Source organism: Mytilus californianus, unplaced genomic scaffold, assembly GCF_021869535.1.
Source record: "Mytilus californianus isolate M0D057914Y unplaced genomic scaffold, xbMytCali1.0.p SCAF_10, whole genome shotgun sequence".
NCBI lineage: Eukaryota > Metazoa > Mollusca > Bivalvia > Mytilida > Mytilidae > Mytilus > Mytilus californianus.
This window is the reverse complement of record NW_026262582.1, coordinates 57,231,503-57,246,744: the sequence shown is the minus strand read 5'-3', so window position 1 is coordinate 57,246,744 and position 15,242 is coordinate 57,231,503. Positions and strand designations below refer to the sequence as shown.

The window sequence follows — 15,242 nt, the reverse complement described above, 5'->3', positions numbered from 1 at the left end:
TTCTCAGTTCCCCGAAATGTTTCATTTTCCCTTTTTCTTCTATTATCCTTCCAACTATCCATTCACTACAGATCTGAAGGTGAATTCTTACTAACCTCATAACCTTATGAACATATTATTTGCCTAATAATCTGTATGTAAACGATTTATATTATGATAGAGTAGATTTGTTAAATTATGCCGAACAATTTGGTGAATGTATAATTCATTTTTTGAAAAGTAACATTTTCATCACTAGAGATATATTGAAATGCAGATGCACAGCACAAAACGTCCATATCTACAATACGTCATGTACTAATGAAATCTATATTTGTACATTGACAAGTTCGCAGAGTGGTCTTATGTGCCACAGTATCAAACGAAAGTTATATTTTTGCAAAGTCTAGTTCGGCAAGTAGTCTTAATTGCTGGCAATGATGTACATGAAGGAAATGCACCAACTGACTATTGAACGCTAAGTTTTTAGTAATCTTAATTCGCCGAGTGGTCTTATGCGCTGGCCACTGTATACATGAGGAAAAGACATCAATCGATTAATAAAAGTTATATTTTTTCATAGCCTAGTTCACCAAGTGGTATAAAAAAGAGAGGCGAAAGACACAAAAGGGACAATCAAACTCATAAGTCGAAAATAAACTGACAACGCCATGGCAAAAAAAGAAAAAGACAAACAACAGTACACAAAACACAACATAGAAAACTAAAGACGGTGCAACACGAAACCCCACCAAAATTTGGGTGGGTTAAGTTGCTGGTCATGATGCCGAGGGTATATTCATTGAATTCTCAACATCTTTTATTCAAATTCTGCTGATTGAACTATAGATAAGCAAGATAATTTTACAAAAAAAACCCAACCTCAATCAAAGTATCTCATAAATGTAATGCTATACTTATACGATTTGAGTTAACTGTAAACAAAAGGCTGTCCAAATGACAGCAAATCGTGTTTTCTTACATTTATTATTTTCACTGATAAGCAATGAATACCCATAACTCCTAAACGAAATAAGTGAAAATCGTCAAAACAACATATGGATATCTGAAAAGGAAGATTCAGGCGCAAAATACCAACAAAAACAATAAATGATTTTAACAGGATTCATTAACGAAGTCTCCCAAACAAAGTACCCATAAGTATAAACCCCTCGTTTTTATTCATTCAATTCATCTTGCAGAAATTGTTTGGTGAAGGGTTTGGAATCTTAACCATTTACATGATTTAAGAATATTATCAGATGACAAAGGGTGGGTATGACCCCTGGGGACTTCTTCTATGTTTCGTTTAATGTATCTTTCTATGTCACACCAGAAAAAATATGGTTTAGGGGTATGAATTCCAATCACTTACAAGATATTTGAACATATTCAAATGATAGGGGTGGGGATGACCCTTTGGAACTAACCTTTATTTTTATCATGTTCGCGTGACAAACCAGAATATATATGATTTATGGGTAGGGATCTCAACCTCTTACTAGATATATGAACATATCCAAATTGCAGGGGGGGGGGGGGGGGGGGGGTAGGGATGACCCCTGGGGACTTAATATCATTCAAATCATTTTGACATAACAAACAGGAACATATATAATTTAGGGGTGGGGTTCTTGACCATTTACAAAATATGAGAGCATTCTCAAATGACAAAAGGGGATTGACCCTTTGGGACTAACTTTGTATTCTATTCAATTTGTTTTATTATGGAGATCATTTTCAATTATAAAGATTTTCCAATTTTGTTTTGTATAAATTGAAAAAAAAATGTTCAAGGTCAAACGTCAAAGTCATAATTGACCATTGACCTTTTAGCCTTTAAGTAGGCAATATCTTCACATGGTCATTACTGAAGACCCCATGTGTCTACCACTAACCGTTCTCAAGTTGTAATCATTTGAAAATTTAAAAAAATAAAGATCACATAGGGTTATATAGTAAACTCCTCCCTTCTCTTTTTGCCCCTCAAAGTACCCCTTTTAAACCCCAGTGCACAAAGAAAACCCTGATTGCACCAAAAAGACATATTTGTCTAACATATTGCCCCTCAACGTACCCATTTAAAAACCCCAGTGTACAAACAAAACCCTGATTGCACCAAGAAACATGGTAGTCTAACATATTGTTAATCTGACTAGCTGTTTATGAGAACGGGTGCGGGCAAGTTCAAATCCGAAAAAGTTGTGGAAGTGGAAGTGGAAGAGGAAGAGGAAGAGATATAATGATAATAATAATAATAAGAAGAAGAAGAAGAAGAAGAAGAAGAAGAACTGAGCAAACCCAACAAGTCTCCAAACTTATTTCGGGTGACTTAATTACCATTTGCCAATCAACTCCAGACTATGACACCTGCACGGTAAAAGGAAAAAAATCTTGAAGGTGTAATACCACCAAATCATAGTACGTCACATCCGGTTGCATACGAAAATAGGTAGAAAAAAATGTTCCCTTGAATTTGACAGTTGTAGGTAATTAATCCTACATTTCATTGCAGTAAACATTTCTGGGTCATAAACATATATCTTGGGTATTTAAAAGCACCATTATTTTTGTATTTGGGGTTACTTTAGAATATTTTGGAAACTTGAGGTTACATGGTTACTAAAGCTTATACACAGGTTAATAAAAGGGGAAAATTTGATTGGTTATCTTCCAGTGATGGTTATTTTCTTATATGCAAGGAAATGTTATGTAAAATTTTTTCTATAGTACTGGACAGGATCAAACTTAACTCATACCAAGTATTTCTTTATTTAAAACAAAGATAAATTCTGCACAATTTTTTGAAAAGTGCAAATTTAACAAGGAATAATAGGGGAAAATCAATGGTGGTATTACACCTAATATGGGAAGCTGTACATGCACCTTTGACCTTGTGAGTACTCTCATGTGTTAAAATTTCTTGCTATTTAAGTGAAATATTACAAAAAATGAAATATTCTGAGTGGATTGAGTCTCCAAAACACATTTTATGAGAAAATTTCCTTGAAATAGGACTCTACCATGAATATTAGTTGACAGAACAAGCCATACTTAGTGTTTTGGGGACTTTTTCTCCTTATTTCTTATATTCTGCTATAATAGAAAATTTTTCCTAAGAAATACTTTAATAAATATATAGTTATAAGTAAATTAAATTATTTTTAAAGCAGTAACAACAAATTATTCACTGGAAGAGAAGCTTTTTATGTCCCTCTCTGGAACGCGGCGTAAATTTAATTTTTACGTAAGGACTTATTGAAACCTCCTTGGAGACTGTAAACTTTTATATTGATGGTTCATTCAGCTTGAATACTTCAATTACTCATTTATTATAACATTTCTATCGTAAATGAGTGAAAGCTACCCCAAAATTTTTATTTATCGGCCTAAAAAGTTGAAATTTTGAGGAAATGAGAGGAATAAATGGACCAAAACAGACCTTATAAGGAAGACAAAGAGGTCCATTAGTGGTATTTATCATCCTAAAGTCATCGTTTGTATCATATTTAACTGTTTGTAGGCAGATGAGATAAATATTTGGTCATTTATTGGTCCACACTATATTCTATCATGATGCGCCATGGTTTTGATCTTTCGAAGAAATTTTGCTCGAATCACTGTAGATGTCATCTTACATTATACTAGATTTTTCTCAAACTATTGAACTTATTATGACAAAACTTGACAGGAATGCTTGAAATAACCAGTATTACAAAGGGAAAAAAGTCACATTCGGTTTATTCAACAAAAAAATCTTCTTTAGGTGTAATACCACCAAAGCATAGTACGTCACATACGGTTGCATACGAAAATAGGTCGAAAAAAAATATTCCCTTGAATTTAACAGTTGTAGGTAATTAATCCTACATTTCATTGCAGTAAAACATTTCTGGGTCATAAACATATATCTTGGGTATTTAAAAGCACCATTATTTTTTTATTTGGGGTTTCTATAGAATATTTTGGAAACTTGAGGTTACATGGTTACTAAAGCTTGTACACAGGTTAATAAAAGTGAAAAATTTGATTGGTTAACTACAAGTGATGGTTATTTTCTTATATGCAATGAAATGTTTTGTGAAATTTTTTCTATAGTACTGGACAGGATAAAACTTTACTCATACCAAGTATTTTGAAACAAAGATAAATTCTGCACAATTTTTTGAAATGTGCAAATTAAACAAAGACTAATAGGGGAAAATCAATGGTGGTATTACACCTCAATATTAAACTTGATACATATTAAACTTGGAGAATTGATTAAACGGTTCTCAAAAAATTGATCGGAAACAGCTGGAGTCGCCAACCCGCCCACCGAATTAACCCAAATTGAAAAAACGGACTTTTTTTTGGTAAAAAAACCCGTTTGAATTGAAACACTATAGATTGTTGATGTTTATATTGAAAATGTCAATGGATCTTGACTTTTCTTCTTCCAATACGTTTTAATTCAAATGTTGATCCGATTTCAATATTTTGACTAAGCAATTTTGTCATTAAAAAAAGAAATTTAAAAAGCTTGCATATCAAATATAATCGTTACCATACAAACTCTTTTATATAAATATGTTACGTTAAAACATAGCCATGAACAGACCATATTTACGTTGAATGAATACATTAAAAAAAGAAACAACAATAAATTACCGGAGATCTAAACTGGTAAATCCAAATAAAAAACTGGCTATGTGTTTCTTTGAGTTAAGCATTTCAAGGATTTTTAGTTCGTTTATGTGTTGTTCTGTTTCACCATTGTCACTGGTGAGGTGGAAATGGTCAGAGTTTTGGTTACATCCTCTTTAAACGTGTTAAACCTTAAACCCCTTCCAGTTCAATGGTTGTCGAAGGTTGCTGCTTGCAAAATAGTTTTACATTTTGTTTAAGTGTCTTAAATTAGGTCTTATCCTTTTTGGCTTGTTTCACTTTTGCTTTTTAAAAATGAGTTAAAACTTCCATTGATTTTCCTTTAGAGCCTTTTTACAGCTTACACTTAGACTTTTACTTAAAGGTCTTGTTAATTATTGATGGCCCTACACGTAGATGTTGATTCCACCGTTCTATATGGATACCTGTCGTATTGACGTTCGTACCACATCTATTTTATTATTATTTTTTTAAATAGCTTTTAAAGTCATATAATACTTCAAATTAAAAAAAAAGCTGAATATGATTTAAATACTTAAATGCCTAAGTTTTAGCGTAAAACCAGTGTACGTGGACTTTCTAGTAAAAAAAATCCTTTATCTTTATCAAAATCTTCAGAAATATACTGCTAGTGAATTATTGTCTTCCCTCGAATTCGCCGATATTTTTCCGTATGCAGTGACCTTAACTACGAGACCTCTCGTTAGAACTTTGGCCACCGTGCAGCGCAAGTACAAGGGAAAAACCATGACGAAAGAATATGAACAAACGTGCATTGGAAGTAGTAATTAATACTGAAAGAACAAATCAAATTCACGAAATCATTGAACAACTGTTATGGAAACGTTTAATTAACAAATAAGGAAGGCAGGGAAATATTAAGAAATAAAACTTTACATCGATCTTTCAATTCACTCATTTTTTAACGTGCACTACTATTCTGGGTTGATTGTCTATCAATGTCATAATCCGCTAAACTCGAAAGTTAATTAACTTGCGGTCAACATTCACTAAATGAAATATTATCTATCGCGCTGTTATAGATTCGAAATTAATGTACAAAGTGTGTGCATAGATGACTTAGTATAGTAGATATGTACGCATTAGTTCAATAATTTCTTTAATATAATAATTACACGAAACCCGTTTCGTACGACTTTAACATTCACATTCCAGGACAATATATATATATGTATTATATTATTTTTTTTTATTTGTAGATATTGAAATATCATGGCAACAAATCTTACTGGCAATAATAAAAATGCTACTCAGTGTCGCGATTTAGGACCAATTAAAGAAGAGGTGAGTAACTACGATTATAATACAGATCATCCTGGTGTTCCATAGTGTATAATTCCTATTAATTTCATATTCAAAGAATAAGAAAGTCACAGCTGATTTCGTAAGGTTAACATTTCGGTATAAGCATAATTTAAGTTGGAATAAATGGCGCTTATCATATATAAGAGGGAAAATCTTCTATACTAAACAAAACGAAAGAATAATTACCCCTTGCTGACCCTCTTCTCTCAAACAAGATATCAAAATATGTAAAAAAAAAAAAAAAAAAAAAATCAATGCTGGAAAAATTCATGATCTTAAACCCAATAAATCAAGTTTGTCTCATTAAGATATGACAAACTCATTATATAGTAGGTCGTTTTAGTCAAATTTGGAAAGCATTGTAAGTGATGACTTCATATCTATCTATATTTCAGCCATTTGGAGGTATGATCAAATGGATTGCTCTCACACAGGCAGTAGGAATAATCATACTTAACACACTTCTTATACTGTTGCTAGCCAGACGAAAGAAACCGAGCAGAATGGCCTTCTTTGTTCAACATTTAGCAATCGCTGGTAAAGGTTTTGGTATTTTTCTAACATGATCTTTGACAAACAAATACTATGATTTTCCTGTGCATTACTCGTGTTTTCGACTAATCTTTTTATTCGGAACACTCAAAGACTTTAAATTTAGAAAGTCAAATTTAAAAGAGTGCACATAGAATACTAGATGTCTACGGTCAACTTTGAATTGGGGAGTTATAGCACACAATTGCATATTTTTACTTAAAAACATATAATTATAAAAATGAAAAATGGTTTCTATGTACATTTTATACAATGTGATTTGATGCTATAGTGAAATCATAACTAAGAGCATTATACGAGTTCAACAATGATGAAACGACTTCAACAAACCAAAATCACAAAATAATGAAAGAATAAATACGCGTGCATGGTGTAAGTCACCATTAAATACACATTCTACAGTGAGCAGGATATTGCGGGAGAACGGAAGTAATATTCTGTTGCTAAAAGTTCTCCCTTCAAAGTTGACATTTTTTACTTCATCCATGGCGTTTATAGATTCCAACTTGACATGTGTCAGTTCCAATTTTTCATTTCTGAATTGGATAGTTGGAAATGAAAGAAATCGTTACGTTGGAAGTGAGAAATATCAACCTAGAACTGAGAAATGTCATTTTAGAACTGAGACATATCAAGCTGGTTGTGAGAACTGTGAACATGGAACTGCAAATATGAATTTGACCCGCGAAATATCAAGCTGGAAGTTAAATATGTCAATTTGAAAGTGAGAAATAACAATCAGAAACAGTACAAAAATGTCAAGTGGAAAGTGAGAAATAATAATTTGAAACAGAGAAATGTTATCAACAAAATGTCACTACCGCTCTTTCGTAATAGATGTCTCAAACTAACACTTTGTGAAATCTGAATATAACTCAGTCTTATTGTCAACGCCAATCTCTAATTGATTATCAAGCTAGAAAGAAAGCAAACTTAATGAAACCCTTTCTTGTTTCTGCTGTGGACAAAAACATTACTATAAGACCAGTTAATGAGTACTCAGAAAAAAAGCAGTATCGATGTATCAATATTTTATCAACGGCATATATAAAGTCTAAAGAAAATAAGCTCTCACCGCTTCTTCTTATAAAAAAAATTTAAATTATTCAGTTTACTTAGTAGTAAGACTTACAGAACAAGTTCTCTATTCTATTTGGGGTTGTATAATTTCATTTTCACATCTCTTTTTATTATCGAATCATAAAATCATACAAATATATACTAGCCGAGAGAATACTCTGATATCTGTCGTATTTTATAGCTCACTTAGCCTAAAGTGTGAGCTATTTTCATCACTTGGCGTCTGTATTCCGTTCTTGATCGTTGAGTATCCATTGTCTACCGTCCTTTTGTCCGGACATGATGTCATCGTCCGTTGACTTAAAATATTCTGCTCTGAAACTACAGGGACAATTGGAACCAAATTTGGTCACATTCAGCCATAAGGTATCTAGTTTAAACAAAATTGTTAAGGGGCCAACCCTGTGTTTCGCCTGTTGTTGCTGTGTTCAGTATTATGTTGACTGTAAAAAAATGCACATTTATCAGTAAAATATAGATAAAAAAAATTTAACTTTTTTTTCTTCAGATGCTATTTCATGATCTTGTAGATTCAACTAAGTCTATCTATCAAAAAAATACCGGAAAATGAAAAAAAAAGTTTTTGAAATTTTGCTTCAGACATTATTTCTAAAAAGTGTTTGCTGTTTTCAGTGTTATGTTGACTGTAAAAAGTAAGTCCATTTTCCCGTAAAATACAGATTAAAAAAATCAAACTTTTTTCTTCAGATGCAATTTCTTGATCTTGAAGATTAGCTTTTTCCACCAAACCTATCTATCAATAAAATACTGGAAAATAAAAAAAATATACATTTTTGAAATTATGCTGAAGACATCATCTCGAAATCATGAAAAAGTTTCTACCACAGTTTCATAAGATTCAATGAAGGTATGACAAAGTAATTGGTGTCTAACAAGTTTTAACACCATACTGTATCTACATGCTAACTTTAAAAAACTAAGTCCTTTTATGAGTAAAGAACGGAAAAATGAAAAAAAAAATCGTTATTTTGCTCTGGACTTTTATCTTTTTCTCATTAAAAGCTTCTGTCCAATTAACATAAAATCCCATGAATGTTTGAAAAGTCACTGAAAAAAAAACTTTAACCTTAGACTGTATGTAATTTTAACTTCAAAACAACTAGGTATATTATCAGGAAATTACGGAAAAACTAAAAAATAAAATCTTTTTTTTAAGAATTTTGCTCATGTTATGGTCGTTTAGTCATAAATAATCATCTATCCAAATTTAATTAAGTTCAATGAAGGTTTTAAAAAGGTATTGCAAAGGAATTGCTATTTAAAAAACTTTAACCACAGACTGAACCTGAATATTGAAGCCGCCGACGAGGAAACGTAAGAACTCTATGTCTCGCTTTACCCGGGAAAAAATTCTCAAACTAATATGCATAATTCATAAACCTGTTTTCATATTTGTTAGGCTTCTAAACCTATTCGTGTTTATTTCCAGATTTATCAGTAGGAGTGCTGTATGTTTTACCAGACACTATATTTTCAAGGTTTCTAAATAGCTGGGAGAAATATTTCTGTCTCATATTTTATGGGATTTGTGCTAACATAACAATATTTGCATCTACATTTCTAATTGTTGTCCTGACGATCGACAGATTATTTGTAATAATAAGACCAATATCCGCTTCAACCACAGGCAAGAAATATCGTTATGGACTTGTATCCGGTGCATGGTTGCTCGCTATTATTATGGGTATACCGTATGCTGCTCATGCGTTTTTTTCATGTACGGTTCAGGGAATAAATATATGTGGTCATAATTTCCAAAATGTACAGGTAGGTATGAAATAAAGAGAATCCTTTTTGTACTTCAAACACACGAGAAGAAGATGCGGAATGTTTTTTATTTCAAGATTAATTTTAAAAAAAATCTTACGCGAAAAATACTCATAAGTTGAAAAAAGCTACTAGTTTTTATGGTAATAATAGTTTATTTATGGTGCACTTGGTATATACATCACCTATCAGAAACTTTATTTACTCACACTAAGTTATTTTACAAAATATAATTGATGGTATATTTACAATATCTGGTCAAATGTTTCACAAGAAATTATTATACAGGTATAATGTCATCTATGATAACAATATATATTTCATTGGAAAATGTTATCACTTTTAGTGGCTCAATTAACATTTACTGTAGAATTGTTTGCTGTTTAAGACTCATCTGTGAATCAAAAACATATTTGTTTGACGTTGATGAACATAGGGCTAGTTTCACAATTAGGAAGACCAAGTACCATTGGACACCAATCACTTAGTACAGTAGCAACTTTTTCGTACCTTGGATTAATTTGAACGATACATTTCGATTTAAAATTTATATCATACATACAATAGATAACAATAATCGACACAAAAACCACACAGTACAACGCTCCGTACAAAAACTAATACCCACTCCTCTGAATACAGATATACAAGCAATCGTTTTGCTTAGTTTCTTCTGTTACCTATTCTAACATCGGACTTGGACTGAGTTTTCTGTGCGTGTTGTTGTGTATTTGTTAATTCCAAAATTGGCTAGAGGTATTAGGGGGGGAGGGGTTGAGTTCTCACAAAACATGTTTAAACCCTCATGTCCCAAGTCAAGACCTCTTGTTGCCTTTGCTAGTCTTATAGTTTTTTTTTCCAATTTTGATTATTTTGTATGTTTCGGAGTTTAGTGTGGCGTCCATTTCGCTGAACTAGTATATATTTTTGTTAAGGGGCCAGCTGAAGCCCTCCACCGTGTGCGGGATTTTCTCTCTGTGTTAGAGACCTATGGTAGGCTTGGGCTGTTTTCTGCTCTTTGGTAGGGTTGTTGTCTCTTTGACACATACCGCGATTTCACTCTCTATTCTAAAGACAAAAAACAACGAACAACATATGATTCAGATAGTCTGACTCGGTACAGGCACAAAAGGAATTGGGGTAAAACCAGCTTTCTAGGATAAGAACAAGTTCTGACATTTCTGCTTATTTTTTCACATTACTGTACATGTATTTTGCAGGCAGTTGTTGTTGCTGAAATTTTTATCAATGTCGTTATTCCTGTCATTATTATATCATTCTGTTACACATGGATCGTATATATCATCTGTAGGCGGGAAAAGGCGGGATTCAATGCACCACAGAAGGTCAGATTCTCAAAGGGTACGCAAATATGTCACATGCATCTTAATAAATAAGAAATAGAATCAGTTATATAGACGTAACAGCCATAGTAGTCTGATCTTGAAATAAAAATGGCTTATTTTGAACTAGTAAAACCTTCAATACAATTTTTGCAAACAATCAGTTATCTATATAAAATGTATTTGAAAAGGGTTCATAAATGAAGACGGTAGAGGCTGTTAATCACATGTAATCGACATTTTAAAGTTTTTAAATAAATGTTTCCTTATTCATATGTTAATGCACAGAAACATAACGCAAATCTGCAAAGAAAAAAAAATATGGATTTGTTTTGTACATACAATTGAAGTCATACAAAACGAGTTTCTTGTAATTTTAATGTTCAGAAAATTATTGATAATTAAAAGCATGCATTTATACTAAACTAAGTCCTCTATGCACGATTTTGCATTTGTAACGAATTTATAATGTATTATCGACAAAAAAATATTTCATTCAGTGCTTGTTGATCGCAAGCTAATTAACTTTCGAGTTTGTTGAAAAAGTTTAACGGATTGTGATATGGAGAAACAATCAACGCCTAATTTAGAGAAACGTGAGAAATAAGTGAATTAATAGCGCGATGTTAACATTTTTTTCTACTTTCCATAAGTTCCCATTTGTGAATAAAAATTATCTAAAATAGTTGTTAACTGTTTTGTGTATTCAATAAAGGCAACAGTAGTATACCGCTGTTCGAAAACTCATAAATCGATAGAGATAAATACAAATCCGGGTTACAAACTAAAACTGAGGGAAACGCATCATAAGAGGAGAACAACGATACAACAAAAACACAACATTAAAATGTAACACACACAGAAACTAACTATAATATAACAATGGCCATTTTCCTGACTTGGTACAGGACATTTTAAGAAAAAAATGGTGGGTTGAACCTGGTTTTGTGGCATGCCAAACCTCCCGCTTTTATGGCAACGTAAAACACAACACCAAAACGACAACATCACATGACAGGACCACAATACAAATAAATGGGAGAACATATAGGACAAAGAAACACAAGAATAATTGCTAACAAAAGGTACTAGGCTTAAAATTCAATACGCCAGACGCGCGTCTCGTCCACACAAGACCAACCAGTGACGCTCAGATGAAAAAAGTTTGAAAGCAAAAACAAGTACAAACTGAAGAGCACCGAGGACCAAAACTTCCAAAAAGTTGCGCCCAACACGGACTTTGTTCTTTATTAACCAATTATTACTATTTACCTTCCAGTGCACGTTTGTTTAAATTCTTTCATCACATTTTTATTAGGCACTTGCGCTGTGCGATGGCGAAGTTCTAACGAGAGGTCTCATAGTTAAGGTCACTGCAAACGGTAAAAAATATCGATCGGCTAATTAGAGTAAGGAAAGACAATGATTTAATAGCAATACATTTCTGATAAGATAACGGATTGTCTTTTATAAGAAAGTCCACGTACACGAGTTTTTATAGTAAAACTAATCCATTCAAGGATATAAAACTTATTCAGTTTTTTTTTTAAATTTGAAGTATCATATGATTTTGAATTAAAGTCATTTTGTATAATGACAGGAATTTTAAAGCAGTCAGGTTTATATTGTGCTGTTTTATGTTGTCGACTTCATCCAACTGCAATGTATTGCTTTGTTCTAGGAAGCATTTCACTGACGTATCAGTATACAACAGCATGTTTTAACGACATTTTATATACCAAATATTTCTATTCTTTTTGAGTTCCAAATCATATTGAAACAAATTTCCTCATTACTTACCAAGTTCCAGTCCATAATGTTCATTATGCCTCCAATATTTGACCGTTATTACCCACTGTTTGATGACTTAATCAGCAATTATTCCTTATCCCCTTTGATTTTATTGACAGGTATCCCAGCATGTTTTCTACATTTATAGCATTAGAGACCTACCCTATGAAAAATGTGTTAACTTAATATTTTCAAAATTTAAAAAGACTTCAATACATTTTTGGTAATATACAGGATAAAACAGTATATATTGAACAATAGACAGATGATCTGGACAATGACCAAATGCAGTGACTAAATAAAGAATTGAATTCAATAAAACACTTTCAGATAGTTTAAATATTTTACTTACATAATACCATATAAATAGGATATCAAGATGAAAAACTCGTCCTGAACATGCATGCAATATATGCCACTGGAAATTAAGCAACCAACAATCAATCAATCAAGATGGTTATACAAACCATTACTCCGTGAAATAGACAATAGAAAAAAAAAACCAGACAGATTAGCATGTATTTTGTTTTAGAGTTAGTTGTAGGTCTGGTCGCTTTGTTTGTTATTTGAACTTTATCAACCAGCAAAAGTTAAGATTTGCTCATCCCGAAATCTGTTTGTACCTAATTTTTCATTTTTCTTATCCTGATAATATGTATGATTAAGCCAGTCTTGAACAAACTTCTGGTCTCAATCCGATCAAACTGCTAATCTTCAATATCTTATCGTAGAACATTAGAATATACCAAGCTATTTTTACTTATGTAGATTCAGTTATGTTTAAACACCACTATTTTTATAAATCTATTTATTTGGTTTCAATCACATATGTGCTTAGTTATCAGCGCAGTGTGCTACAATCTACATGCAAAGCAGTTCATACTTATACTTAACCACGATATTCAAATACACATTTACATGAAAATGAGATCAACTGTAAATGCATTTAACATTTTCAAGGGTCAACGACTCTGATGGGAAAATTCAAGAAAATGGAATCTAGTTCATCATCCGTCATTACAAATGCTAAGAAGAAAACTATAAAAATTTTGTTAGTAGTAGTTATTGGTATGTATTATTATTATTATGGGAAACAATAGAGAATAATTTGGTTGTATTTGTCACCGAAAATATATCTGTAATTGTGAGAGTTTTTATGACTTAACTACCACTTATATACCATGTTAACTGTCCTAATGGTTGATCTAAAAAGGATCAATAAACATAACTAGTTGTGTTGTCCATTTATGAATTTTGACAACAAAAAATTCACCCTATACTTTACATTTCACCGAATTGTATTCAACAAATCAAGAATGTTTCCGAACAAAATAGGAAAATCTTATTAAAGTAGAAAAAAACAAAGTGAACATTTTGAGAAAAACATGTTAATGTATACACGAATAAGTGGTGAATGAGTTTCAAAGGAAAAGTATATGTTTGTACAGAGCATGCACGTTTAAAATGTACATCAAAGCCAAATTGTAAGAGATTACAGATATGTTTGTTGCATCTTAAATTTCTAATGCGATATACTGTCTTAACGAATAATATCAAGAAACCAGTGAACTGTTGGAAGAAAACTAACATTTAATGAAATAGTAAAGCATTTTAAAAGGATATAAAATCAGTCACTACATGGAAATTTACAAGTGACTTTCTAAACCACTGCAAATAATTGATTTTTAAGATATACATGTTTAGTCGATTGTATATAATTACAAATAAAATTGTCTATAAATCACACTTACCATAATACTGTATGATTTCATAAAACACCGATGTACTGTATTTGACATTTTTAATTATTATGTCTGTTTTGTTCACACATCGTTATCAATATAATGGAATTTTATGCGACTGTCATACAAGTGAGAGGTTTAGCTAGCTATAAAACCAGGTTTAATTAACCATTTTCTACATAAGAAAATGCCTGTACGAAGTCAGGAATATGACAGTTGTTGTCTATTCGTTTGATGTGTTTGAGCTTTTGATTTTGCCATTGATTAGGGACTTTCCGTTTTGAATTTTCCTCGGAGTTGTTTTTTTTTTTGTGATTTTTCTTTTAAATATGTTCGAAATCACACTGCGTTAAATAAGGTTTAATGAAGTGTGATCTGCATGAGAAATTCTCAAAAATACTTAATCATTCTCATTTTGCTTAGTTTTTTCTGTAACCTATTCTAACATTGGACTCGGACTTCTTTTAACTGAGTTTTATTGTGCGTATTGCTGTGTGTTTGTTTTTTTCACATTGGCTATATGTATAGAGGGAGGGTTGAGATCTCACAAAACATGTTTAACCCCGCCAAATGTTTGTGCCTGTCCCAAGTCAGGAACCTCAAGCCTTTGTTTGTCTTGTGTGTTTTTTAGTTTGTTAGTTTTGGTTAATTAATTTGTATATTTTGAAGTTTGGTGTGGCGTACATTTCGCTGAACTAGTAGACATTATTATTGAGGGACCAGCTGAAGCCCGGCTCCGTGTGCGGGATTGTCTTACTGCGTTGAGGACCCATTGGTGCCCTTTGGGTTGTTTTTACTTTTTGATCAAGTTGTTGTTTCTGTGAAACAATTCCTGTTTCCATTCTGTATTCTATTTATTACTTTCTAAATAAAAAGGATCTTTCACCCTTTACACAGATAAATATTCTACTTCTTGCAAGTGCCATAAAAGACAAAGTTTAAACAAAAAAGCTCGAACTTTTCATCGCTACAAATTATACAACACATATTGCGA

At 32.1% G+C, this 15,242-nt stretch overlaps 1 protein-coding gene across 3 annotated transcripts in view; it reads left to right on the top strand.

Moving 5' to 3' along the window:
- The window catches only part of LOC127718904 (cardioacceleratory peptide receptor-like), a 33,655-nt gene that overhangs the window by 16,413 nt on the left and 2,000 nt on the right, over positions 1-15,242 (top strand). For all 3 annotated transcript variants that reach the window (XM_052224994.1, XM_052224995.1, XM_052224993.1), the window contains 5 exons: positions 5,847-5,931; positions 6,348-6,489; positions 9,035-9,372; positions 10,593-10,734; positions 13,467-13,574. In XM_052224994.1, the coding sequence (XP_052080954.1) occupies positions 5,860-5,931; positions 6,348-6,489; positions 9,035-9,372; positions 10,593-10,734; positions 13,467-13,574 (802 nt within the window). In that variant the 5' untranslated portion in view covers positions 5,847-5,859. The remainder of the gene's footprint in view (positions 1-5,846; positions 5,932-6,347; positions 6,490-9,034; positions 9,373-10,592; positions 10,735-13,466; positions 13,575-15,242) is intronic.